Source organism: Bos javanicus, chromosome 23 (assembly GCF_032452875.1).
Source record: "Bos javanicus breed banteng chromosome 23, ARS-OSU_banteng_1.0, whole genome shotgun sequence".
Taxonomy (NCBI): Eukaryota; Metazoa; Chordata; class Mammalia; order Artiodactyla; family Bovidae; genus Bos; species Bos javanicus.
In genome coordinates, this window is record NC_083890.1 from 30,037,990 (window position 1) to 30,063,871 (window position 25,882).

A 25,882-nucleotide genomic window follows, 5' to 3' on the forward strand; every position below is an offset into this window, starting at 1 on the left:
ATAAAATCCTTACAATGTCACGACTTAAGAGTCAGGCATTCTCCTTTTCTGGTTGGGATTTCCACCTTGGTTCCTCCATCATTGTCACTGAGGAAATTGCAGTTCCTTTCAGATGCAGGAAGATAAAATTAGTTTGAAAAATATTTGAGTATTTAAATGACAAGAAGAATGAAAACATCTCCACATCCAGAATTTTTAAGTAACTGCATAGGTTATTATTGTGAACTGATGATATTTAAGAAAATATTTTGGGTTTTTAAAAAAGATAAGTAAACTATTGTCTGTTTTCTTTGCCAAAATCTTCACTGAAATGTGTTCCTACATGAGGAATACAGATACTAAATTATATTAATTAATTTAATTTGACAGAATGCAAGGTAAATGTTTATAAATGCTACAAGTGTAAATGCATTCAGTTCAGTTCAGTTCAGTTCAGTCGATCAGTCATGTCCAACTCTGCGACCCCATGAACTGCAGCACGCCAGGCCCCCTGTCCATCACCAGCTCCCGGAGTACACTCAGACTCACGTCCATCGAGTCAGTGATGCCATCCAGCCATCTCATCCTCTGTCGTCCCCTTCTCCTCCTGCCCCCAATCCCTCCTAGCATCAGAGACTTTTCCAATGAGTCAACTCTTTTCATGAGGTAGCCAAAGTACTGGAGTTTCAGCTTTAGCATCATTCCTTTCAAAGAATACCCAGGACTGATCTCCTTTAGAATAGACTGGTTGGATTTCCTTGCAGTCCAAGGGTAAATGCATTATAATAGAATATTTGATGTGTGAAAAATTTTCAACAATTATATCTATAAAGGTTTCCTATAGTCGTGCTGACTTGTTAGTCCATATTTAACAGAATTTTGAAAGAGTCCACTTGTTTCTATCTTATTTTACATTGTTTAATCCTAGGACCTACAACAGTAACTGAAAAATACTTGAAAATACTCTGTGTTCAATAAATACTTGTGGACTGAATGAGTGAAGAAAGCAAGTCAGTGGCAAAAGATTAGGAAATAAATAGGTATGAGAAGAACTTTATTTGATAAAATGAAGGAATGAAACAGAATTGTGCAGAAATTTCTTTTCCATTTTATGCCTGCTGAGTAGATATATCTTTGACAAATCAACTGAGATAGTGAACATAAAGTAGGATTCAGTTTCAGGATGAGTCTAACTTCTAACTTCCAAACTTCATATATTTTAAATTATAGGTAAGAAATTTATCTCTTTGACTCACTAGAGCTTGCTCAGTTCAGTTCAGTTCAGTCGCTCAGTCATGTCTGACTCTTTGCGACCCCATGGACCGCAGCACGCCAGGCCTCCCTGTCCATCACCAACTCACGGAGTTTACTCAAACTCATGTCCGTTGAGTCAGGGATGCCATCCAACCATCTCATCCTCTGTCGTCCTGTTCTCCTCTCACCTTCAATCTTTCCCAGCATCAGGGTCTTTTCAAATGAGTCAGCTCTTCACATCAAGTGCAAAGTATTGGAGTTTCAGCTTCAACATCAGTCCTTCCAATGAACATTCAGGACTGATTTCCTTTAGGATGGACTGGTTGGATCTCCTTGCAGTCCAACAGACTCTCAAGACTCTTCTCCAACACCATGGTTCAAAAGCATCAATTCTTCGGTGCTCGGCTTTCTTTATAGTCCAGCTTTCACATTCATACATGACTACTGGAAAAACCATAGCCTTGACTAGACAGACCTTTGTTGGCAATGTATCTGCTTTTTATTTTTTATTTATCTTTTTTTAAATTTTATTATTTTTTAACTTTACAATATTGTATTGGTTTTGCCATATATAAACATGAATCCACCACAGGTATACACATGTTCCCTGAACCCTCCTCCCTCTTTCCTTCCCATACCATCCCTCTGGGTCATCCCAGTGCACCAGCCCCAAGCATCCAGTATCGTGCATCGAACCTGGACTGGAGACTCGTTTCATATATGATATTATACATGTTTCAATGCCATTCTCCCAAATCATCCCACCCTCTCCCTCTCCCACAGAGTCCAAAAATATGCTGTCTAGGTTGGTCATAACTTTTCTTCCAAGGAGTAAGCGTCTTTTTATTTTAAGCGTCTTTTAAGAGCTTGTTAAGAGTAATATAATAAAGATTTATATTTCTATCTGAAAGAATCTTTCTGATGACTTCACCTTTCTTTTATTCAGGTCATGAGCATCAATTGTTCTTTGTGGCAGGACAACAGCATGTCTGTGAAACACTTTGCATTTGTCAAATTCTCTGAGGCCACCGAACAGTGCTTCCTTTTATTTACCCTCATCCTATTCATGTTCTTAGTATCACTGACAGGCAATGCTCTCATAGTTCTTGCCATCTGGACCAATCCAGCCCTCCATACCCCCATGTACTTCTTCCTGGCCAACTTGTCTCTCTTGGAGATTGGATACACTTGCTCTACTATACCCAAGATGCTGCAGAACCTTGTGAGTGAGGCCCGAGGAATCTCTCGGGAGGGCTGTGCTACACAGATGTTTTTCTTTACATTATTTGGTATCAGTGAGTGCTGTCTTTTGGCAGCCATGGCTTTTGATCGCTATATGGCCATATGCTCCCCACTTCACTATGCAACACGAATGAGTCGTGGAGTGTGTGTCCATTTAGCAATGGTTTCTTGGGGAGTAGGTTGCATAGTAAGCTTGGGCCAAACCAACTATATTTTCTCTTTAGACTTCTGTGGCCCCTGTGAAATAGACCACTTCTTCTGTGACCTCTTGCCTATCCTGGCACTAGCCTGTGGGGATACATCCTATAATGAGGCTGCAGTCTTTATTGCAGCCATTCTTTGCATTTCCAGCCCATTTTTATTAATCATTGCTTCTTATGGCAGAATTCTAGCTGCTGTATTGGTCATGCCCTCCCCTGAAGGCCGTCAAAAAGCTCTTTCCACCTGTTCCTCCCACCTACTGGTAGTAACACTCTTCTATGGCTCAGGATCTGTCACCTACTTGAGACCCAAGGCTAGTCATTCACCTGGGGTGGATAAACTCCTGGCCCTCTTCTATACTGTGGTGACATCCATGCTCAACCCTATCATCTACAGCTTACGGAACAAGGAAGTCAAGACAGCTCTTCGGAGAACTCTGGGCAAGAAAAGCAACTTCATTTAGAGGAGTCTATTCTACAGATTTCATGGGTAAGATACTAGGGGAACAACTAAATTCCTCTTTGAAAAAGATGCACACTCAACCTAAGAGGAAAGAAGGAAAGGGAGGAAGAAAGTAGGGAGAGAGGGAGGAAGGAGAAAAGGAGGGAGGAAAGAAGGAAGAAAGGAAGGAAGAAAACACTGTACTTGTCAGTGTGTTTTATAAGAAGCTTCTTTTATAACAGTGACTGTAACAGTGATTGTAATTTTGAAGACAGCTCTCTTCTTATAGCTAAAGTTCTGACTGCCAAGTTTGGAAGGAAGTTGGCTAGCAAAGAATTTTAAAGGTGAAGTCAACACTAGACTGGTTTTCCAGAATATTTCATTTTAGGCTAAAGTACAGGCTTGGAGTATAAATTACCAGATTTATCCTCGGAAGCCTCAGAAATTCTCACTCTATCCTCTTATGCATTTTCTATCCCCTGAGAGGTCTGTATGACATCTGCACTGGTAACTGGGGTAGTTCCCCCACATATGTTTGTCTCATATGACTCTCAGTTCCGCAATAACTATGATGTGAATTATTTCCTTCCATAAAAATGTTTTAAAATTCTTCATTCTCAGTTACTGGTACATAATATAGAATTGAATGATTCTTCTTTGAGTTGTGAGTATATAAAAATGTGTAAACATAAAAAAACAAACTCTTAAAATTCAGAGGTGTTTGTTGCAGAATAATATGAGAAATTTTTGCCAAGAGTCCTCATAGTAAAAATTTTAAAAATAATAATACTTAAATTTAAGGATAGAAGAAGAAGGTTGAATTGAAAATAATTAATATGTTATACTAATATATGTTATCAGTATGTACTTGATTGTGGCAATCATTTCACAATGCGCACATACATAAAGTCATCACCTTATATACCTTAAGTCATAACTCTTGACAATTTTGTCAGTTTTGTCTTGATAAAGATGAAGAAGAAAAAAATGTTATAATAATGTTACAATCAGGGGATGGTAGTGATGCTCACTAATGACCAAGATGTATTTTGCCACATATGCTGTTTTTCCCAAAACCTAATAAATTCATTTAGGACCAGAACAGCATATTATGGTTTCTATTTGTATTTTTATTTGTGTGTAGTCAGTGAAGAATGGAAATAAACTAAGCATGCAAAAATAACTATTTAAAAATTATCCTATAAAAATGGGCAGGAATTATCTGTAGGCATTAGATATTATTATTTATAAGTGTTTATTAATCTAAAAAATAAATGATATTAAAAATTAAAGCAAGTTAGGAACAATTTAGGTAGCATGATCATTTTTGTTTCATTTACTAATTTTGAAAAGTTTTACACGTTTGAAATGATCAAAAGCTGGTCAGTTACATGTAAAAAATAAAACTACATTTCTTCTAACCATAAACTCAAGAAATAGACTCAAGAAATAGATTATAGACCTAAAAGTAACAGCAAGACTAGAAACCATAAAACTCCTAGGAGTGAACATAGAACACTTTTTGAGATAAATCACAGCAATCTTTTTGGATCTGTATGCTAATGCAAAAGATATAAAAGCAAAACCAAACAAATTGGACTTAATTAAGGTTAAAGGCCTTTGACGGCAAAGAAAACAATCTATAAATAACCAAAGGTCAACCTACTGAATGTGAGAAAATATTTGCAAATGATATGCTTGATAAGGGGTTACTACTCAAAATATATAAATAGCTCACTCAACTCAGTATTCAGAAAACCAAACGACTCAGTCAAAAAATGGGCAGAAGGCATGAATAGACATTTTTCCAAAGAACACATATAGATGACCAACAGGCACATTAAAAAATGATCAACATCACTAATTATTAGAGAACTGCAAAAAAAAAAAAAAACAGAAAGAGATATCACCCTCACAGCTATCAGAATGGCTATCAAAAAAAAGAAATCTTTGAGCAATAAATTTTGGCAAGTATGTGGAGAAAAGGAAAGGAAATTCTTCTTGATAGGAATGTAAACTGGTGCAGCCACTAATGGAAAACATTATGGAGGTTTCTCCAAAAAAAAAAAAAAAAAAAAATACAACTACCAATCCTGGATATAGATCTGAAGAAAAAAAAAAAAACTAATTTGAAAAGATACATAGAATCCAATGTTCATAGCAGCATTATTTATAATAGCCAACATATGGGAGCAATCTTAGTGGATAAAGGAGATAAAGGACATGTTACAATATACATGTCACATATGTACTGAAATACAAATAGTCCATGTCACCACTTCACACATGAAAAGTTGTCAACATGATTATTAGAGAAATGCAAATTAAAACCAAAAAAAAATCACCTCACACTTGTCACAGTGGCTTTTATCAAAAGGACAAGAAATAATGTGTTGGCAAAAAATATGGAGAAAGGGAACATATGCTTGATTCATGGAACTGAAAACTGGTGCAGACATTATGGAAAATAATACGGAGGTTCCTCAAAAAACTTAAAAATAGAACTATCATGTGATGCAGCAATTCATATTCTTGTTATTTATCTGGAGACACCAAAAACAGTCATTCAAAATGATATGTGTACATATATGCTCATTTGCAACATTATTTACAAGAGCCAAGATATGGAAACAGACCAGGTGTCCATGGATGGATGAATGGATAAAGAAGGTGTGTTATAAAACAATGCAGTCCTACTCAGCTATAAGAAAAGAATGAAATTTTGTCATTTGCAACAACACGGATGGACCTTGAGGGTATTATGCTAAGGAAATAAGTCACACAAAGATACATACCATATGATTTCAACTATATGAGGGATACTTTTTTAATAAAGCAAATGAACAAACCAAACAAGATTTATAGAGAAAAGACTGGTGTTTGTCAGAGGGGAGGAGGGTTGAGGCAAGGGAGAGGGGGTGAAGGGAATCAAGCAGTATAATATCCAGATAAAAATAAATTGGTCATGGGGGTGTAATCTACAGCATGGTGAATATAGTCAATAATATTACATTGAAAACTTAAAAACTGCTAAGAAAATAAATCTTAAAAGATCTCATCACAAAGAAAAACTGTAACTTTGCATAATAACCAATGGTAATTAGATTTACTGTGATCATTTCAAAATGTATACAAGTATCAAATCATTATGTCATATAATGTAAAAGCAAGTCAATGTATGGCAAAACCAATACAATATTGTAAAGTAAAATAAATAAAATTTTAAAAAGACACACTAAAAAGGAAAATAAATGAATAAAATAAAATTAGTTTCCAGTGTGTTGAAAACCAAATGAGTCTATTTTAAAACAAATCTAGCAATAGAGGAGATGATACCAACCTCAATTCAGTAGGTAACTAATTATACATAAGGAACATTCCCATGGAGAACTCTGTCCCATGGAACTTTTTCTGCTAGCTCATCTGGTATAACCATAAATGGGCTGCTGAAAATAATGTCCAAGGGGCTCAGGAATATAAAAAAAAAAAAAAAAATAGCACACCACAAAGCACTCTTGATATTAGTAATATCTACTAAGGTCTTTTGAATCTGGGCTTCTTTTCTTTCTGACAGCATTTTATCAAATAGAAAACTCATATTTCTGAAGATATTTCTTAAGTACTCATCTGCAAACTACAGTTTCTTTGTCCTTTTCTGAACATTTGAAAAATTCAAGTATGTTCCTTCACACTTCCTTTTTCTTAAGTGATGTTTATCTAAAATAAGGGTAAGTAAGACTTTTGCTTTAAAAGCTATCCATTCTTAGAGAAGGTTGGAATGTGTGTACATCATAGTGCCAAATATTCATAGGGAAATTGGAAAGTATTTCATTCCTGGGAGCCTTCTCTAAATATTGGAAATAACTAGTGTGGTACCTATAGAAAGAAATGAGATTTTTCATTGTAATCAACTCAGTTTCTCAGTTGAACCGACCTTAAAAACATGTAAATTTTAGTAAACACTATATCTGACAGATATTAAATACCTGAATGAAGTGTGTAACCTTCATACAATCATATGAACATTTTTAATGTGTAGCATAATAAAAATCTGATAGACAACTTGTCCACATATTTCATCCAGATGTTTTGAAGTCAGATAAAAATATTTTCTTTCTTAGCAATTTCTTAATTGCTTAGAAAATAAATCTTAAAAGATCTCATCACAAAGAAAAATTGTAACTTTGTATAATAACGAATGGTAATTAGATTTACTGTGACCATTTCAAATGTATAAATATTTTAGAATAAAAAATAATATTTTCCCTCACATAACTTTAAAACCACTTTAAATATAAATAAAATACTGTATAAAGACAATTGTATATAAAAAGATACACTAGAATGATAATTTAGTGGAGAGACAAAGAACTTTAAACCTTCACAGATCAATAGATCCCTATATGGTTAAACCATAAGCCTATGGGCTTTCTTTATAGCTCAGTTGGTAAAGAATCTGCCTACAATGCAGGAGACCTGGGTTCAATCCCTGGGTCAGGAAGATCCCCTGGAGAAGGAAATGGCAACCCACTCCAGTATTCTGTCTGGAGAATCCCATGGACAGAGGAGCCTGGCAGATACAGTCCATGGGGTCGAAAGAGTCGGACATGACTTAACGACTAAATTACTATGGTTAAACAGTGACAGAAAATCACTGAAAGTAGATCAAAAATTGGATTAAAATGCCATGGAATGCAAGAGTTAGAAGTAATGAAATATCAATGAGATTGATATGGGGAAAATTAGAGATCTAGGGTAGAATTATAGCACTTAAATATACATTTTTGGAATGTAGAAATCTGAATTTATACTCTCATTATCTCTCTACTTCATTGAAGAAATGTATTGATTTTTGATCCTTAAAAAATTTCCTAGTTATTAGCATACAATTGGGATGAATTATTAACAATATCTTAAAATGGGAATACTAAAGTTTGCTTTGTCAAAGCATTTGGGGATCAGTGATTTAATGATTTAATCATTAATTAATCATTAATTAACTAAATGATTTAATGGATGTAAAATGCTTCCTGTAGTGTTTGGCACACCAGGCTCATTCAGAATTAGTTGGAATTATTGTTTTATTTTTGTATTACACTCATCTGACCTAAATGTAGTGTGGAATCAAAGGGCCATAGTGACATCTTATCCCTGAGAAATCTTGTGTGACATTTCCCAGGATAGCTTTGAGGATTTAATGAAACAGAGAATATGAAAACTGTGAAAAAAAAAAAAGAAAAGAAAACTGTGCTTTGCAACCCTACAAATGTAGTCTGTTGCCCCTAAACCAATGTCTCTGATCCTAAATTGGAAAAAGATTTTTCTCCTGGACCCAAAGGCTGTCTTCGTAGCTACATAAAATTAAGTAAATCACTGATAACTGTCCAAACTCTTAAATAAAAATAAGATAATCCCACTCAATAAGAAAAATTCCTACAACATAGGTAATTAAATTTTAACAAGAAAAATCAATTGCCCAGTTTAAATGAAGTAGTTATGCAAGACAATTTACAGCACAAAAAGAGATGGTACAAACTACTGACTGAATCCAAGTTTACTAAATGAGTCTAAACAGAAAAGGCACACCAGAAAGGTCACATTACTAGGGCTATTAACTGATTCTGATTGCTGGCAAGGTACATCAATGTACCTCTTAGTATAGCCTTCTTGTGTTGTTTATTTACAAATTAATGAATATCTTAATTCTGATTATTTTCTGTCTAATACATTCCATATGCACAAGAACAATTATTGGTACTCATTCCCCTGGAGAAGGGAATGGTAACCCATTCCAGTATTCTTGCCTGGAGAATCCCAGGGATGGAAGAGCCTGCTGGGCAGCAGCACAGGCTCTGTGGGGTTGCATGGAGTCGGACACAACTGAAGACACTTAGCAGCAGCAGCAGCAGCAATGCCATTCCAGGGCATATATCCAGAGACAAACTTGGTTTGAAAATATACATGCACCTCAATGTTCACTGAAACTCTCTTTACAATAACCAGGATATGGAAGCAACCAAAATATTGAACCAACAGAAATATCCATTGACAGATGAAAGGATAAACAAGATGTAGTATACATATGTATACATATATGACAATATTCCATTGTATATATACATTCACTGCAAGGAGATCCAACCAGTCCATAATGAAGGAGATCAGCCCTGGGATTTCTTTGGACGGAATGATGCTAAAGCTGAAACTCCAGTACTTTGGCCACCTCATGCGAAGAATTGACTCATTGGGAAAGACTCTGATGCTGGGAGGGATTGGGGGCAGGAGGAGAAGGGGACGACAGAGGATGAGATGGCTGGATGGCATCACTGATTCGATGGATGTGAGTCTGAGTGAACTCCGGGAGTTGGTAATGGACAGGGAGGCCTGGCGTGCTGTGATTCATGGGGTCGCAAAGAGTCGGACACAACTAAGCGACTGAACTGAACTGAAGTATATATACATATACATATACATACATATATACAATGGAATATATATATATATATATATATATAGAGAGAGAGAGAGAGAGAGAGAGAGGAATATTACTCAGTCATCAAAAAGAATGAAATAATGACATTTGCAGTGACAGGGATGGATGTGGAGATTATCATACTAAGTGAAGTAAGTCAGACAGACAAGACTAATATATGATATCACTTATATGTGGAATCTAAAAGCATGATACAAACTAACCTATTTACAAAACAGAAAGACCCACAGACTTAGAGAATAAACTTGCAGTTACTAAGGGAGAAGGCTGGGGGGAAGGGATAGAGTTTGGGATTGACATGTACACACTGCTATATTTAAAATATATAACCAATGAGGACCTACTGTATAGCATAAGGAACTGTGTTCGATACTCTGTAATAACCTAAATGGGAAGAGAATTTGAAAAAGAATAGATACATGAAAAAAAAAAGTCCTTCCTCTCCACTCTTTTTAAGTTTATATTTTAAACTCAAAGTTCCTTTATTTTTTTTAAAAGGCTTAAAATGTATTTTAATAAATTAATGTTGCATTATTCATTTCTCAGAAAAACTTCAAAGGTATTAGGGACAAATCAAACATGGTACACCAATAAAAAATGCACAGCATAACTACCTAAGATAGGCAAAGCTAAGAGCTACCATCTGACACTCAGCATACAGCAACCCTGTTCTCAAGATTGTACTAGGCCTATCAAGAAAGCTGTGAATGGCAACATCACAGACACAAAAGGGCCATTTCTGGGTTGTCCTTACCCAAGAAAAAGGTGGAGGCAAGTTTAACACAAGATTTTTTAAAGATACACTAAATGAAAATCTCTAAGAGAAAATGTCTTCCTTGGGACATGAAAGGGTAATATATGGGACATAACAGAACCGTATGTATGTTGTCTGTGACCTCTGTGGACATGTGCCTGAATTCCCACCTGGGAGTGATTGGAACAGTGGGGCCAAGGTCATTGGGGGATGTTTGGTTTTTGTGGTATTTGTGGCAGGATCTCTGGGGTGAGACAGTGCACTAAGTCATGTCCAACTCTTGCGACGCCATGGACTGTAGCCTGCCAGGCTCCTCTGTCTATGGGATTCTCCAGGCAAGAATACTGGAGTGGGTTGCCATTTCCTTCTCCAGGGGATCTTCCCAACCCAGGAATCGAACCCAGGTCTCCAGCACTGCAGGCAGATTCTTTACCGACTGGGGTGGCGGGGGAGGGGGGGGTGTAAGAACAAGAAAGCAAATAGAACAGGGTGGACAAAGAGTGGAATGATTAAGATTAATGGGGGCTCTAACTGGATCCATTTTGCCATGGCTCCCTGGCCCTCACAGGCTCTCAACAATCACATGAGATTTTAGGAATGCACCACACAGAATTGATTAGTGAAAGGATATACCACATAGAACTGATTTGTTAAATATCACCCCTCCCTTACCCTCTGCCTCCAACATACTCCCTAGAGTACTACAGGCAGGGAAGACCTAAACTATTGGGAGGAATCCCTAACACTTTTCCAGAGTAGAATTCGGCTAAGTCCAAAAAGGGTCCTTCTTTTAAGGGTTTTAGGAAACTAGACACTGCAATTTTATTAGTATCGGCGACGTTTGTTTGGAGCAAATTCAGCTCCAGGATCTGCACGGTTGAATGCAGGAGGGGTTCCACCAATTGCCCCAATTCCTTCCATTGTAGCAGCTTGGCCAAAGCGTTCAGTTGTTGGTGGGGTCAATCCCAAGGTTCCATCTGGCATCATAGTGGCTGGTCCTGGAGGAGCTGGGGTACCAGCTGGCACAGGAGCAGGGGGCATGGCACCTCTGTTGTTTATGCCCATAGCACATCCCATAGCCGTCTGACCCATCCGTATCTCTTGCTCTCTCACATCAGGGAAGGTTCCCTTGAATCCTTCCTGCTGTCGTCGCATCATTTCTTCTTGTTGCCGCCGCATCTCTTCCTCACGGCACCTGCGCTCCTCCTCCTGCCTGAGCTCCAGCTGCTTTCATTTTTGCACTTCTTGATTGTGCAGCTCTTCCATCCTCCGAAGTTCTTCTTGACGCCTCATCAAATCCTGCCTCATTAGCATGACCTGGTGCTCATGGCGAGCAGCCTCCATCTCCATCTCCAGCTTCTCACGAGCTTCCTTGATGTTTCGGTCCACTTGGTCCTGCTGCTGCTTTTCCATCTCAATAAGTGCCTTCCAGCACATGGCATACTCATACTCAAAGGAGCCAGGCTGTGCAAATCTGGGTGGCTGCTCTCGCTCTTTGTGAAATTGCTGATTCTTTATAACCAGCTTCTCTGGGAGTCCCTGCTCATCATCTAACTGGTCCATGGGCTCCACAGTCACAGGTCGAGGAAATGTGGTTAGCAGGAAGGAGCCTTCACTGCATCTGTCCAGAGCTTTCCGAGCAGCTGGCTTCCCTGAGAATTCAACAATGCCTTTTCCTGAGGGCCTGCCTCGATCATCCACAATGACTACAGCCCTCTCCACCTGGCCGAACACAGAAAAGGCCTCCTCCAGCAGTTCATTGGACACATACTGAGGAAGGTTTTGGACTGTAAGGGATGCACTATGGCAGGCAAAGCGCACACGCAGCTGCTTTCCACGGAGTGGCATGTTGTCCAGTTCTATTTTGGCAATCTCCGCTAGGGTTCGTGTTTCCAAGCGGATAAAGCCAAAGTCCTTGTCCTTATGAATGAAGACTTCGCCTGCCTTCCCATATTTCTCAGTTTCCTCATTTCCTCCTCAGTGATGTCAGGAGGAAGATTGCCCACAAAGAGCCGGCTACGCTGGGTGAAGGTCTTCTCTCCTGGCTTCCTAAAATTCTTCAGGTCAATAGTCAAGCCTTCATTCTGGCTGCTGGCTTGCTGCCCATTTGCAGGCATTGGTGGAGGTGGTGGCTGCTGCTGTTGCTGCTGGTGGTGCTGCTGATGGTGATGTTGATGATGCTTCCTTGGAGTGTGGTTTTGTTTCTCCAAGTTAAAAGTTTTATTGCTCTGCATCTTTGTACCCCTCCACCGACTGTTTTCTGCTCCTCAAAGTTCCTTTAGACTTAGAGCACTTGATGCCTTTTTCTCAAGAATAGATTCCATTAAGTTAGGCCTTTATATTATTTTTGAATCAGACTAATTTATCAGGAACCTTATATTTGCTTTCACGGGAGAAGAAAATCTTATGATAAACTTTTTTTTCTTATTTGCATAGAGTGAACTTTTAATAAAAATACATAGATAAATAAAGCTAGTGTGTGCCTGCTAAGTCACTTCAGTCATTTCTGAGTCTTTGCAACCCTACGGATGGTAGCCCACCAGGCTCCTCACTCCTCTGTCCATGGGATTCAACAGGTAAGAACATTGGAGTGGGTTACCGTGCCCTCCTGGGTTGCCAGGCCCTCCTGCAGGGGATCTTCCCAATCCAGGGACTGAACCCACATCTTACATATCTTGCATTGGCAGGCAAGTTTTTACCACTAGCACCACCTGGGAAGCCCAAATAAACCTAGACTTAACACCAACTTTAGGTGAAGCCTTCTGATGCTGTGTGAGTGTCCTGGCTTCTAGCAACACTGACATGGCAGGCCTCAGCTTCTCCAGGACTTGCATAAGTAGAAATCTGTAGCACTAAGCATGTTTACCACAGCAACAGATCTGCCTCAAGCTTCCAGGACTTTTCTATTATACAACAAATTGCAAAGAACATCAAGAAGGTCCTGCTTGGAAGATAAATCAGCACCTAAAAACCAGGAGAAACCATCAATGGGGTAGCAGTGGGGGAGAATTAACAAACATTACCAAATGTCTTCATTTTATTGGTTTCCACCAATGCCAACATAAGGTGGAAATGTACAAGTCTAAGAAGACACTGACTACAGTGACTCTGTCCTTCCCAGGCCCTAATTAGTAACTGCAAAGTCTGAGAGGATAAAGGCCTTTTCACACATGTATAGTACAAGGATCACTGTTTCAGAAGCTTGGAGATTACAAATTTACATGTCCACATTAATAGTCAATGTTCTCTTAAACTAAGCTTATCTTTCTGGGAGCACAGGGCCTAATATTTTTAAAAGATCATTTTCTCACCTTCAATAACCAATCCCTGTTTCATTTTTTTTAATTTAAATTTATTTATTTTAACTGGAGGCTAATTACTTTACAATATTGTATTGGTTTTGCCGTATATCAACATGAATCCGCCACAGGTGTACACATGTTCCCCCTGTTTCATTTTTGGTTAGATCACAAGTGTAGTCATGCAGAGTTGAATTCAAATTGTTGTTAACTTATCAGCCTGAACTTCAAATTTAAGAAGTCTTAAAGAATCAAGTTAACCTGGAAAGTCTTCAATTTCAAGGATTTACAGTCCTGCCATAAATGACTCTCCAAACCCATACCAGTGTTGCCTCATTCTCAAACACAATAGAAAAATTCTATTTCTCAGAAGAAAGAAAAGAATAACTAATAAATGTTGTCAACAGTAGTGCCATGTCTTGATTTGATCTTTGTTGTTGTTCAGTCGTTCAGTCGTGTCTGACTCTTTACAACCCCAAGGACTGCAGCACACCAGGCTTCCCTGTCTATCACCATCTCCTGGAGCTTATACAAACTCATGTCCAGTGAGTCATTGATACCATACAACCATCTTGTCCTCTGTTGTACCCTTCTCCTCCTGCCTTCAATCTTTCCTAGCATCAGGGTCTTTTCCAATGAGTTGGTTCTTCACATCAGGTGGCCAAAGTATTGGAGCTTCAACTTCAGCATCAGTCCTTCCATTGAGTATTCAGGGTTGATTTACTTTAGGTTTGACTAGTTTGATCTCCTTGCAGTCCAAGGGACTCTCAAGAGTCTTCTCCAACACCACAGTTCAAAAGCACCAAGTCTTACAAGTTCAGCCTTCTTTATGGTCCAAATATCACATCCTTACACGACTACTGGAAAAACCATAGCTTTGACTAATGGACCTTTGTTGGCAAAGTAATGTCTCTGCTTTTTCATATGCTGTCTTGGTTTGTCATAGCTTTTCTTCCAAGGAGCAAGCGTCTTTTAATTTCATGGTTGCAGTCACCATCTGCAGTGATTTTGGAGCCCAAGAAAATTAAGTCTCTCACTGTTTCCTTTGTTTCCTCATCTATTTGCCATGAACTGATGGGACCAGATGTCATGATCTTTGTTTTCTGAATGTTGAGTTTTAAGCCAGCTTTTTCACTCTCCTCTTTCACCTTCATCAAGACACTCTTTACTCTTGATTTGGTCCACTCCATGCATTTCTGGTGAACTGCTCATTAGGAAACTTCACCTCTGTGGTAACAGGAGTGGTCATATGACCAAAACAGGTAAATTAGTCTTTCTATCCCAAAGGAAAATCTGAGACTAGTCAAGATCATCTTATTAAAAATGATATATGATACAGTATATATAAACATATATGGTAAAAAAAACTTTTCCTTCCAGTAGAATGACAACTGTGCTAGTTTCCCATCATTGCTATGACATATTGCCATATACTTAATGGCTTAAAATAACACAAATGTTTAGTACCTTAGAGTTCTGGAGATGAGGAGGCTAAAATAGGTCAACAGGGCTGTGTCCTTCTGCAGACATTAGGAGAGAATCTATTTACTGGTCTTTTCCAACTTCTAGAGGCCACCGATAATCCTTTTCTCCATCTTTAAAGTCAGAAGCATAATATCCTGTCTCCTCCCTAACTCCTGCCTCCTCTTATAAGAACCTTTGTAATTATATGGGCCCACTTGGGTAATTCAGGTTAATCTCCCCATCTCAATTTCCTTGATTTATTTTTATCTGTAAAAATTCTTATACTGTGAAAGACAATGTATAATCACGGGTTCCAGGGATTGGGATGTGAACAATTTGAGAAAAAAGAACAACAAGGCATTATTTACATACCAAATTAAGTAATAAATGTACAAGAAATAATGTAACTTTTTCTTTTTTATTGAAATATAGCAGATATGGACATGAGTTTGAGCAACTCAGGGGAACGGTGGGAACTGGGAAGCCTGGCATGCTGCAGTCCATGGGATCGCAAACAGTTGGACACAACTGAGCAACTGAACAATTATGTTCATTTCGGGTGTACTATGTAGTGATTTGGCATTTGCAGGCACCATGAAATGATCACCACAATAAGTCTAGTAGCCATCTGTCCCCATGCAGTATAATGGGGAACTGACAATATTCCTTATGTTGTATACTACATTCCTAAGACTTACTTATTTTCTAAATGAAAGTTTGTATAGCAAAACCAATACAATATTATAAAGTAAAAATAATAATAATAATAATAAATAAATAAAACCAAAAAAAAAGTTTGTATGTATTAATCCCATTTCATATTTTATACCCCCTCTGGAAACCATCTACTTGTTCTCTGTATCTATGAGTGTTTGTTTTGTTTTATTTGCTTGCTTGCTTTATTTTTTATATTCTATACATAAGTGAGATTATATGATATTTGTCTTTCTCTTTATTATTTCACTTAGCATAATATCTTATAGATCTATTCATGTTGAAGTAAATGGCAGATTTCATACCTCTTTATGGCTGAGTAATATTCCATTACTGAGCATGCATGCATGCTCAGTCACTCAGTCTTTTCTGACTCTTTGTGATCCCATGGACTGTAGTCCCCCAGGTTCCTCTGTCTATGTAATTTTCCAGGCAAGAAATATCGGAGTGGGTTGCCATGTCCTACTCCAGGGGATCTTCCCGATCCAGGGATCAAACTCACATCTCTTCCATCTCTTGCATTGACAGGTGGGTTCTTTACCACGGAGCCACCTGGGAAGCCCAATGTATATATATGTCTTCTTTATTCCTCTATTGATGAACACTTAGATTGATTCCATATCTTGGCTATTAGTAATGCCACAATGAACTTTGGTGTGCTTATATTCTTTCAAATTAGTGGTTTTGTCTTCTTCTGGTAAATACCCAAAAGAGAAATTGCTGGATCATATGGTAGTTCTTTGCCAGCAAAGGTCCGTCTAGTCAAAGGTTATGGTTTTTCCATTAGTCATGTATGGATGTGAGAGTTGGACCATAAAGAAGGCTGAGCACTGAAGAACTGATGCTTCTGAACTGTGGTGTTGGAGAAGACTCTTGAGAGTCCCTTGGACTGCGAGGAGATCAAACCAGTCAAACCTAAAGGAAATCAACCCTGAATACTGAATATTCATTGGAGGGACTGAGGCTGAAGCTGAAGCTCCAATACTTTGGCCACCTGATTCGAAGAACTGACTCATTGGGAAAGACCTTGATGCTGGGAAAGATTGAAGGCAGGAGGAGAAGGCGATGACAGAGGATGAGATGGTTGGATGGCATCATCGACTCGATGGACATGAGTTTGAGCAAGCTCCGGGGGTTGATGATGGACAAGGATGCCTGTTGTGCTGCAATCCATGGGGTTGCAAAGAGTCAGACAGGACTGAGGGACTGGACTGAACTGAACTGATGGTACTTCTATTTTTCATTTTGTGAGGAACCTCCACATTCTGTTTTCCATAGTGACTGCATCAATTTACAATCTCTGCAACAGTACACAAATGTTCCCTTTTCTGCACAAGAATAAATGAACTCTAAAAATCACCATTTTGTGCAAAATAACAATCACTGTTTCTTGGAAGAATTAATAAAGGGTGCTTGATAATAAGACCAGTGGGTGATGGCTTCAGGCTCTCAGAGGGCCCTGCAAACCTAAGCTTCCTGACCACCTGAGTGCTAGTCACTTCCAGTAGTCACAAGTAACTCGGTGGCCCCAGAAGTTTCCCTTGGCTAGAGGAAGCTTCATTTGCTCCAAGATTCTAAAGAGATCCTGTGTGGGAGAAGGCAATGGCACCCCACTCAAGTACTCTTGCCTGGAAAATCCCATGGAGAGAGGAGCCTGGTGGGCTGTAGTCTATGGGGTCGATAAGAGTCGGACGCGATTGAGTGACTTCACTTTCACTTTTCACTTTCATGCATTGGAGGAAGAAATGGCAACCCACTCCAGTGTTCTTGCCTGGAGAATCCCAGGGACGGCGGGGCCTGGTGGGCTGCTGTCTATGGGGTTGCGCAGAGTTGGACATGACTAAAGCGACTTAGCAGCAGCAGGGGGTTAGATAATAAACTTCTAAGGTAACATAAAAGAAACAGTGGCTGTTCCAGCATTGAAAGAATGGCATATAAGTTGATGTTCCAAAACAACTTATACCAACATTGTCTTCTGGGTGCTGCCTATTATGAAATCTGTTGTAAAGAAGAGCCTAATATTTATAAGATTAGAAGAAAATAAACCTTTTATTGATAAAAAAATAAATAAATAAAGAGATCCTGTGAACCCAGGCTCCCAATCAAGCAGGACACCAACCAACACCCATGGCATCAAGTTTCTGACCAGCTCCCACAACCATGGGCATCTCCTAAGTAACAGGCTCCCAGCAGGCCAGCACACCCAGGCTTCTGGCATATTTCTGCCCTGGCCAACTCCCACAGTCCAGGATATCTCCTCTGGTCTTAGGCTTCCAATCAGTGACCACAAACCAGGGTCTAGAGAGCACTTGTTAACTCATGATATTGTAGGGCCCCAGTACCAGGTTGACTCCTATTTCAGGCTTTTGTTGCACCCCAGCACCAGGTCACCAAAATACTCCAGCAGCAGTTGACCATGGATGCCACCAGAATGCACACATAGACTCCCTAGACAAACTGACTGGTAGAGGCCTTTGCCTGCCAAAGCAGATTTATAAAGACTAGTACAGGAACCTACATCCTCAGATGCACAGATACCAAGGCAAGACCACAAACATCATGAGTAATCAAGAAGGTATGATACCACCAAACACAATACATACTGTAAAGAAATGCCAACTTCTAAATTCTCATCCTATTATTAATATCCAATTCCATACCATTTTTTGTTGAACTTTATTTTGTTCATATAATATTTTCCTAATTTTATTTAGTTGTATACTTCTGTTTTCTTGTACTTCACTGAATTTTTTAAAGGATTATTTGAATTCTTTGTTAGACAGTTGGTAGATTAAATTTTCATCCAACAGCAGCAGTGCACACATTCTTTTCAAGTGGACACAGATTATTCTTCAGCATAGAACGTATGTTAAGTTGCAAAACAAGCCTTAGCTAATGTAAGAAGACTGAATTCATATCAAGTATCTTTTCTTACCAGAAACATAAGAAATTAGATGTCAATTACAGGATGACAATTGGAAAATTACAAACTAATGGAAACTAAACAACATACTCCTGAACAACCATTGGTCAAAAAAATGGGGGGGGGGGACCAAAAATATCTTAAGACAAATGAAGATGGAAATACAAAATACCAAAACTTGCAAGATGCAGCAAAAGCAATTCTAATAGGCAAGTTTATAAAGATAAAAAGAAAAAATTACAAAAAGCAATCTATCTTTATCTCAAGTAACTAGAAAAAGAAACAAAGCCCAAAGTTAGAAACAAGAAAGAAAATAACAAAGAGCAGAAATAAATGATAGAGATACAAGAAAAACAACAGAAAAGACCAACAAAACTAAGAGTTGGTTTATTTGAAAGATGAACCTGACAAACCTTTAGCAAGATTAGCACAGAAAAACAGAGAGAGCAGCTTTATTCACAATAGTTAAGAATCTATCAAAAGATGAATGGATAAAGAATAGCTTACATACAGTGAAATATCCTTCAACCTTGAGAAAGAAGAAAATCTTGCCTTGTGCAAAAATATAGATGAAACTTGAGGGTGTTATGCTAAGTAAAATAAATTAGAAAGACAAAAACAAGTATGTTCTCACTTTTATGTGAAATTTAAAAATAAATAAAAGGCAAACAAAGAAATAGCTAGTAAAAGAATGGTTACTAGGGGCTGCTTGGGAGAACAGAAAATGTTGGTTATAGAGTACAAATTCTCAGCACTAAAATACTTTCTGGAGATCTAATTTACACTGGTGACTATAACAATATGTGCGTGTTAAGTCGCTTCAGTCTTTGCAAGTCCAGGGACTGTAGCCCACCATGCTCCTCTGTCCGTGGAATTCTCCAGGCAAGAAAACTGGAGTGGGCAACCATGCCCTCCTCCAGGGGATCTTCTCCATCCAGTAATCAAACACTAGTCTCTTAAGTCTCCTGCATTGCCAGGCAGGTTCTTTACCACTAGCACCACCTACTGTGTTATATACTTCAAATTTACTAAAAGAGTAGATCTTAAATATTCTCACTACAAAAAAAAATGTATAATAAATGGGAGAACAGATGGGTTAACTATTTTTTGGTAAATATCTGCAATATGTACATGTATAAATCATCACAATGTACACCTTGAACTTGAACATATTGTATGTCAATGATGCCTCAATAAAGCTGGAGGAAAAATAAAAATATAAATACATAAAAATTATGGATGAAAATTAAAGGAAATTGGAATTCCGCCTAATTTCGACCTTCTCCCCACCAGGTTCTTGTGAACTACCAAATAAACATAGTAACTTTATAGTAGAGAAGCCTAAAAGACACCATGTTATCCAAGTGTTCACAGCTCATATCATCAGTAATAGAATAAGTAAATACCAGGTTCCTTCTAATAAGATGCAGCTCAGGTGACACAATATCAGTTTTGTGGAGTCTCATTGTCAAAAAGGAAAATTCTAATTCTGCATAAACACTAGGCAACTATAAATTGAAAAACATTGTATAAAATAAATGGCCTATACTCTTCAGAAATATTTAGCTATTAAAGGCAAAGAAAAACTGAAAAATGGTTTTAGATTAAAGGACACTAAGAGACATAACACCTAAATCTAATTTGTTATCCTGAATTAGCTCTTCACTTTAGGAAATACTCTCAGGAACAGTTAGGGATGGGTCAGCATATATACTATTTCAGAAAAATATTTAAATTAATATTATATAATTATAGACAGAATGGCAAAGCACCCGTGGTGAAACATTAACACTATGAAATCTCATGGAGGTCTAAATCTGCACTATTTTCTTTTCTGGAAGTTTTACTGTTGTTGAATTGTAATTCGAATATGGTGTATTTGTATTTGAAATTATTATGCTTGAAATCACTTGATGCTGTCATAGCATATGATAACCAGTGACCTTTCAGCTTCATATTTGTAAAAAGAATACAATGTATGGCAATGAGGCTAATAAAATAGTAGAGAATGAGTGAATCTGAACTGGAAGCCAGAGCTAGTTTCTGTAACTATCTGATGGCATATTTGTGCCAATAATCCTGCACTGCTGAGATACACTAAGAACAAACAATTGAGCATGTGTTTAGGGAATATGCTGCACAGGAATCAGTATGAGAAGTGGGCAAAGATTGGGAGATATTGTCCTGAAGAGGAGGAAAATTTTACTAAGATAAAAGAAGATGATCCTTCAGTGCATTTAGCTTCCATTCTTAGCTGAGAAAATGCTTTCATCATCAGTTCTTCAGTAAAGTTGCCTGTGACTCAAATTCATGTGTGCTGTTTAAATGTCAATTTACCAAATATTGGTTGGAGGTTTAGGGTTGGCAATGATAGAGTCTCAGATCTCCTAGTTGTTGTTGACCATAACAAGGGAACTCAGGTAAAAATCTATTGTCGTTACCTGATTTGTCATATACAAGTTACTTAAGTTTAGGTAAGTCTCATATCTTCTTCTCTTCAGTTTTCTCATCTAGAAAGTGAGAAAAAAACATACTTATATCCTGCCTCTGATAAAAAAAGTTTCATGTAAGAAGTATGAAAATACAAGCAATATAAACAATAGTATCTGTGGTGATCTTTGGGAGAATTTTTTGAAAGTAATCTTTATTTTAGATTACAAATAAATATTGCAGTAACATGGCTAGGATTCAAAACCATAAACACTAAATTTATACATTTCAAGAAAAATAGTCTACACATACAAAAAGATATTTCTGTGTTTTTCAAGCATAAAAGGAAAAGAAGAAATGGGAAATTTCAAAGCTTTTTCAAGTTAGATAGTGAGATACTCTGGTACTGTATGAGGTATAACAAACAATAAGAATTCCATAAGTACAAGGTGGTTCAAAGAACTAAACTATATCTTGTAAGTTCTTAAAAGATTTTTGCTCTGTGATTGTTCTTTTGTGTGGCCCCAATTATTTACTAAAAGTTCTTTTATAGATATGATTCTTGATTCTTCATTTCTTGGAAAGTAGCTTAAGGACAAATGTATATACCCCATATTATTGTTTATTGCTAGTTAGAGTAAACAACTCACAGACATACAAAGGCAAAGACACAGACATCAGAATCAACGTACATGAGAGCCACACGAGAAGTTGAGACAAAGATGTGGGACATTTTTCTTTTTAATAATTTAGGGAAAAGGGCTTGAATCAATCATATCTAAAATTTAGAGGCCCCCAAAACTAAAACAGACATTTAAGAACCATACAAAACTCAGGTGTTGCCAAGATTTTACTTTATTCCTTATTCCATTTTTTATCTCAATAATCTCAATATGGTGCAGTTTAAAATGTTATATACATAGTACATTTACTTCAGATGGAGATGGTATTAATAATATAGGAAACAACACTATTACTTTAATTCAAAGTGCATTTATTTATTTATTTGAAAAATACATGCTAATTTTCATATGAACTTTCTAACCACAAATATTCAAATCAGATCGAGCTTAGAAAAGAAAAAACTACCATTTTCATATAGCTTTTATCATAAAATTTTTCCAATATATTTTCAAGTAATTCCTTCAAATACCCATTGGATTCATCAATACACTTTTCAGAGCCTAGCACTTGGTCGCTTTAGATACTGTTTACTGCTTCTTGGATTACGCAGGTGCTACAAGCACTTATTTCACTTAACAATACCTAGCCTACGATGACCATTACTTTATGAGCTATATAGCACAGCTTTAAACTTATTTTCCCTTCCTTTACACTTCTCACTAACTTGAAAAAGAGAGAAATATGAGACGCTTACTTCCGCTGCATTACTGAGAGCACTTCTTGTTACGACTCATGCAAGTCACTTTGTTACTAATGATAATGGGACATTATAGAATACAGACCAAAATTCCTCTCAATATTAACTAGCATTCAAAAAAAGAATAACAATGTTGGAGAAAACATGTAAAGTTTTTCAAAATGTCTTTCGTTAGACCAAAGATGGAAGACAAATTGAATAACAAATTCTGCCTACAAAGCAAGAAATTAAACAATATATTCTAGGTTTTTTTTAAGGAATTATACCTGAATTTTGTCAATTTTTATAATAAATTCTATACTTCATTTTCAATTAAGAAAATTATACTTTTATTATGTTTGTGCACTAAAACCTGAATATTCATGTTTGATCCATTTTTACATGGCTGTTATCACCACTAAAGAATGATTAGTATTAAGACAGACTGTGTCTAATTCATATCTATTACCACGAACTTTGTGACCTTGTGAGTGTACACCTTCATTAAGTGCTAATTGAGTGAATGAAAGATTGATGAGTGGATGACTGGAAAAACCATTGGTGAAGAGATATTCCATTTTACCATTCATGTCACCAGTATAAACAGACCATCCTCACCCCACTAGTCTCTTTACGGCCCCTCTTACATCTCTGTTTCTGAGGGTGTAGATTAGAGGGTTGAGGCTAGGTGTGACAACAGTATAGAAGAGGGCAATGAACTTGCCCTGATCTTGAGAATTTCCTGATGGTGGCTGGAGGTATATGCACATGACTGGAATGAAAAAGAGGGATACGACCATAAGATGGGCTCCACACGTCCCAAAGACTTTCTGGAGTCCAGTTGTTGACTGCATCCTCAGCACTGCCCAGGCAATGGCACCATAGGAGCTGAGAATGAGGATGAGAGGTATGAGAACAAAAATGGAGCTTGTAACCATGAGAGTTAGCTCATTAGCACGGGTATCAATGCATGACAGTCGAAGCAGTGCTGGAACTTCACAGAAGAAATGGTCCACTTGGCGATGTCCACACAGGGGTACCAAAAATGTAAAGAAAGAATGAAGTGCTGAGTTGGTAAAGCCACTTACCCAAGAAGCCACAGCCAACAGATGGCAGAAACGAGGGTGCATGAGGATAGAGTAGTGCAGGGGTCTACACACAGCTGCATAACGGTCATAGGACATCACCATCAGAAGCACACATTCTGTGCATCCCAGTGCGAGGACAAAATAAAGCTGAATCATGCAACCAGTGTAAGAGATGGTTTTTCCTGGACCCCAGAGGTTGACCAGCAACTGAGGGATGAAGCTGGTGGTATAGCAGAGATCCAGAAAAGAGAGATTTGAGAGGAAAAAATACATAGGAGTGTGGAGATGGGAATCCAAGTATGACAAGATAATGATGAACAGGTTGCCTGTCAATGTCATCAAGTAGAACACCAAGACAACCACAAAGAGAACTACTTCCAGATGAGGCCAATTAGAAAACCCCAGTAGAACAAAGTAGGCTTCAGAGGTTGCATTCATTTTTCTCGTGGTCATTCATTACTTGTTATCTGAGGCAAGTACCATATATATACCCTAGAAATTTAAAGAAATACTGCAAAAGCAAAAAAAAAAAAAAGCACATTGGAGCCACCTGTAGTTACCTCTTTTGGGGTCTTTTAATTGCTTGTATTTTATAAGTACAACTCCTGAAAAAGATGTTAGCAGTAGACAAATACTTGAATTTCAACAGGCACATTAAAAACAGTTAGCCTCACACTTGTAAGTCTGATTTAGGCTTTAAAACTCTTAGTCTTTAACTAATTGTTACGCTAGACTACTGTCTACAGCTCAGAAACCATGGATGATAATCAGATAGCAAATTGCCTAAAAGAAACTTTTTGTAATTAAACATAAGATTTATTATAAAGAATTATTAAGCTATAAAAGGAGAGGAACTATTTTTTTTTTAATGTTGTTAGAACTCTAAATAATGTCTTGGCCCAAGGGACAGTATCCAAGAAAGGACAAGCTTGGAAAGAGGCACTTCCTGCTCAAGGCTACAGTTCAGACCTCCTCAAAGAGGGTGTGGTTGCGTCCCCTGGATGATGAACTTAACTGTGGCTGAATCAAAATATAGCAATGGTCCAAGAGTGAATTACAAAGATACATCACTTAGAGATCACTGCCATTTGAGGGGTAATAGGAAGGCAATGGCACCCCACTCCAGTACTCTTGCCTGGAAAATCCCATGGATGGAGGAGCCTGGTAGGCTGCAGTCCATGGGGTCGCTAAGAGTCGGACAGGACTGAGCGACTTCACTTTCACTTTTCACTTTCATGCATTGGAGGAGGAAATGGCAAGCCACTCCTGTTCTTGCCTGGAGAATCCCAGGGACGGGGGAGCCTCGTGGGCTGCCATCTATGGGGTCGCACAGAGTAGGACACGACTGAAGCGACTTAGCAGCAGCAGCAGCAGCAGGAAAATTTCAGATTTTTAAATGTTTCTTTAGAATGAGACAGTATATCATGAGAAATATAAACCCAGATGCTTTTGTTGCTTCTTCTGATGCAGATATAATTTTCTTCTTCCTTACACAGTTGCATGAATAACATAATACATTAATTTTAAAGAGTAGCAGCTCTGAGATATATTTATCTCATGCATGACCCATCGTTCAGTATTCTTATAGAAGTTAAAAATAAGATATGAGACCAAAAATTTTTTTTTAATTTAAAAATTGATGTAAGTAGAAAACTGGTAGGAAATTTAGGATTAAATTTCTACTTACAGTAAGAAAGGAAAATAAAGACCTCATCAAAGGTTGCTTTCATAGGCTGTAGAATGAAATATCTCTTCTCTATTTTTGAAATACAACATTATGGAGGATTCCCTGTATTTGTCTGCCCAATCCATGCCTCTTTATCTGTGGGCCAATGATCTCTTTGAAATCACCAATATAAATGTCTGCCTACACCATGTATTCTAATCTACTACATCAGTACAGGAAAGCAGAGACTGAAAATAACTATGATTACCATTACAACACAAGAAAGGATCCTGAGTCTACCAAAAAGATCTCATTTTATCTGGAAGGAGGAACTAGTTGGAGCATATACTGTGTCAGGGAATGGACCCCTTTTCCTAGAGCAAACAGAGCCCTTATGGAAACAAAAGAATACTGTGTTTTGTTTTCCCTGACTGAGGCCACTGGGAGTATAAATCCCAAAGTAGCAATTAATGCCCTTCAAGGAGTTGTCCTAGGTTAGAACAGTTTCCTGCTTTCTCCCAAAGCAGGGTGGAAAGGACCAAGTGAAACCACCAGTTAGCTGATTGGTTTCCCT

General features: G+C 37.8%; 2 protein-coding genes and 1 pseudogene across 4 annotated transcripts in view; 1 reads left to right on the top strand and 2 right to left on the bottom strand.

Moving 5' to 3' along the window:
• Positions 1-2,094: 2,094 nt before the first annotated feature.
• Positions 2,095-25,882, top strand: part of LOC133236550 (olfactory receptor 7C1-like) — a 79,277-nt gene continuing 55,489 nt past the window's right edge. Inside the window, exons 1-3 of one of the 3 annotated variants that reach the window (XM_061398640.1) lie at positions 2,095-2,455; positions 3,073-3,165; positions 15,563-16,021. In XM_061398640.1, coding sequence (XP_061254624.1) covers positions 2,183-2,455; positions 3,073-3,165; positions 15,563-15,574 — 378 coding nt within the window. In that variant the 5' untranslated portion in view covers positions 2,095-2,182 and the 3' untranslated portion in view covers positions 15,575-16,021. Of the gene's footprint in view, positions 2,456-3,072; positions 3,166-15,559; positions 16,022-25,882 lie in introns of those variants that run through there. The other 2 variants (XM_061398639.1, XM_061398638.1) reach the window with 2 other exon arrangements.
• LOC133236549 (non-POU domain-containing octamer-binding protein-like) lies at positions 10,496-12,646 on the bottom strand (annotated as a pseudogene).
• On the bottom strand, positions 22,888-24,139 carry LOC133235929 (olfactory receptor 2J3-like). Its single transcript, XM_061397706.1, has one exon. The coding sequence runs from the start codon at positions 24,093-24,095 to the stop codon at positions 23,169-23,171; it is 927 nt and encodes a 308-aa protein (XP_061253690.1). The 5' UTR covers positions 24,096-24,139; the 3' UTR covers positions 22,888-23,168.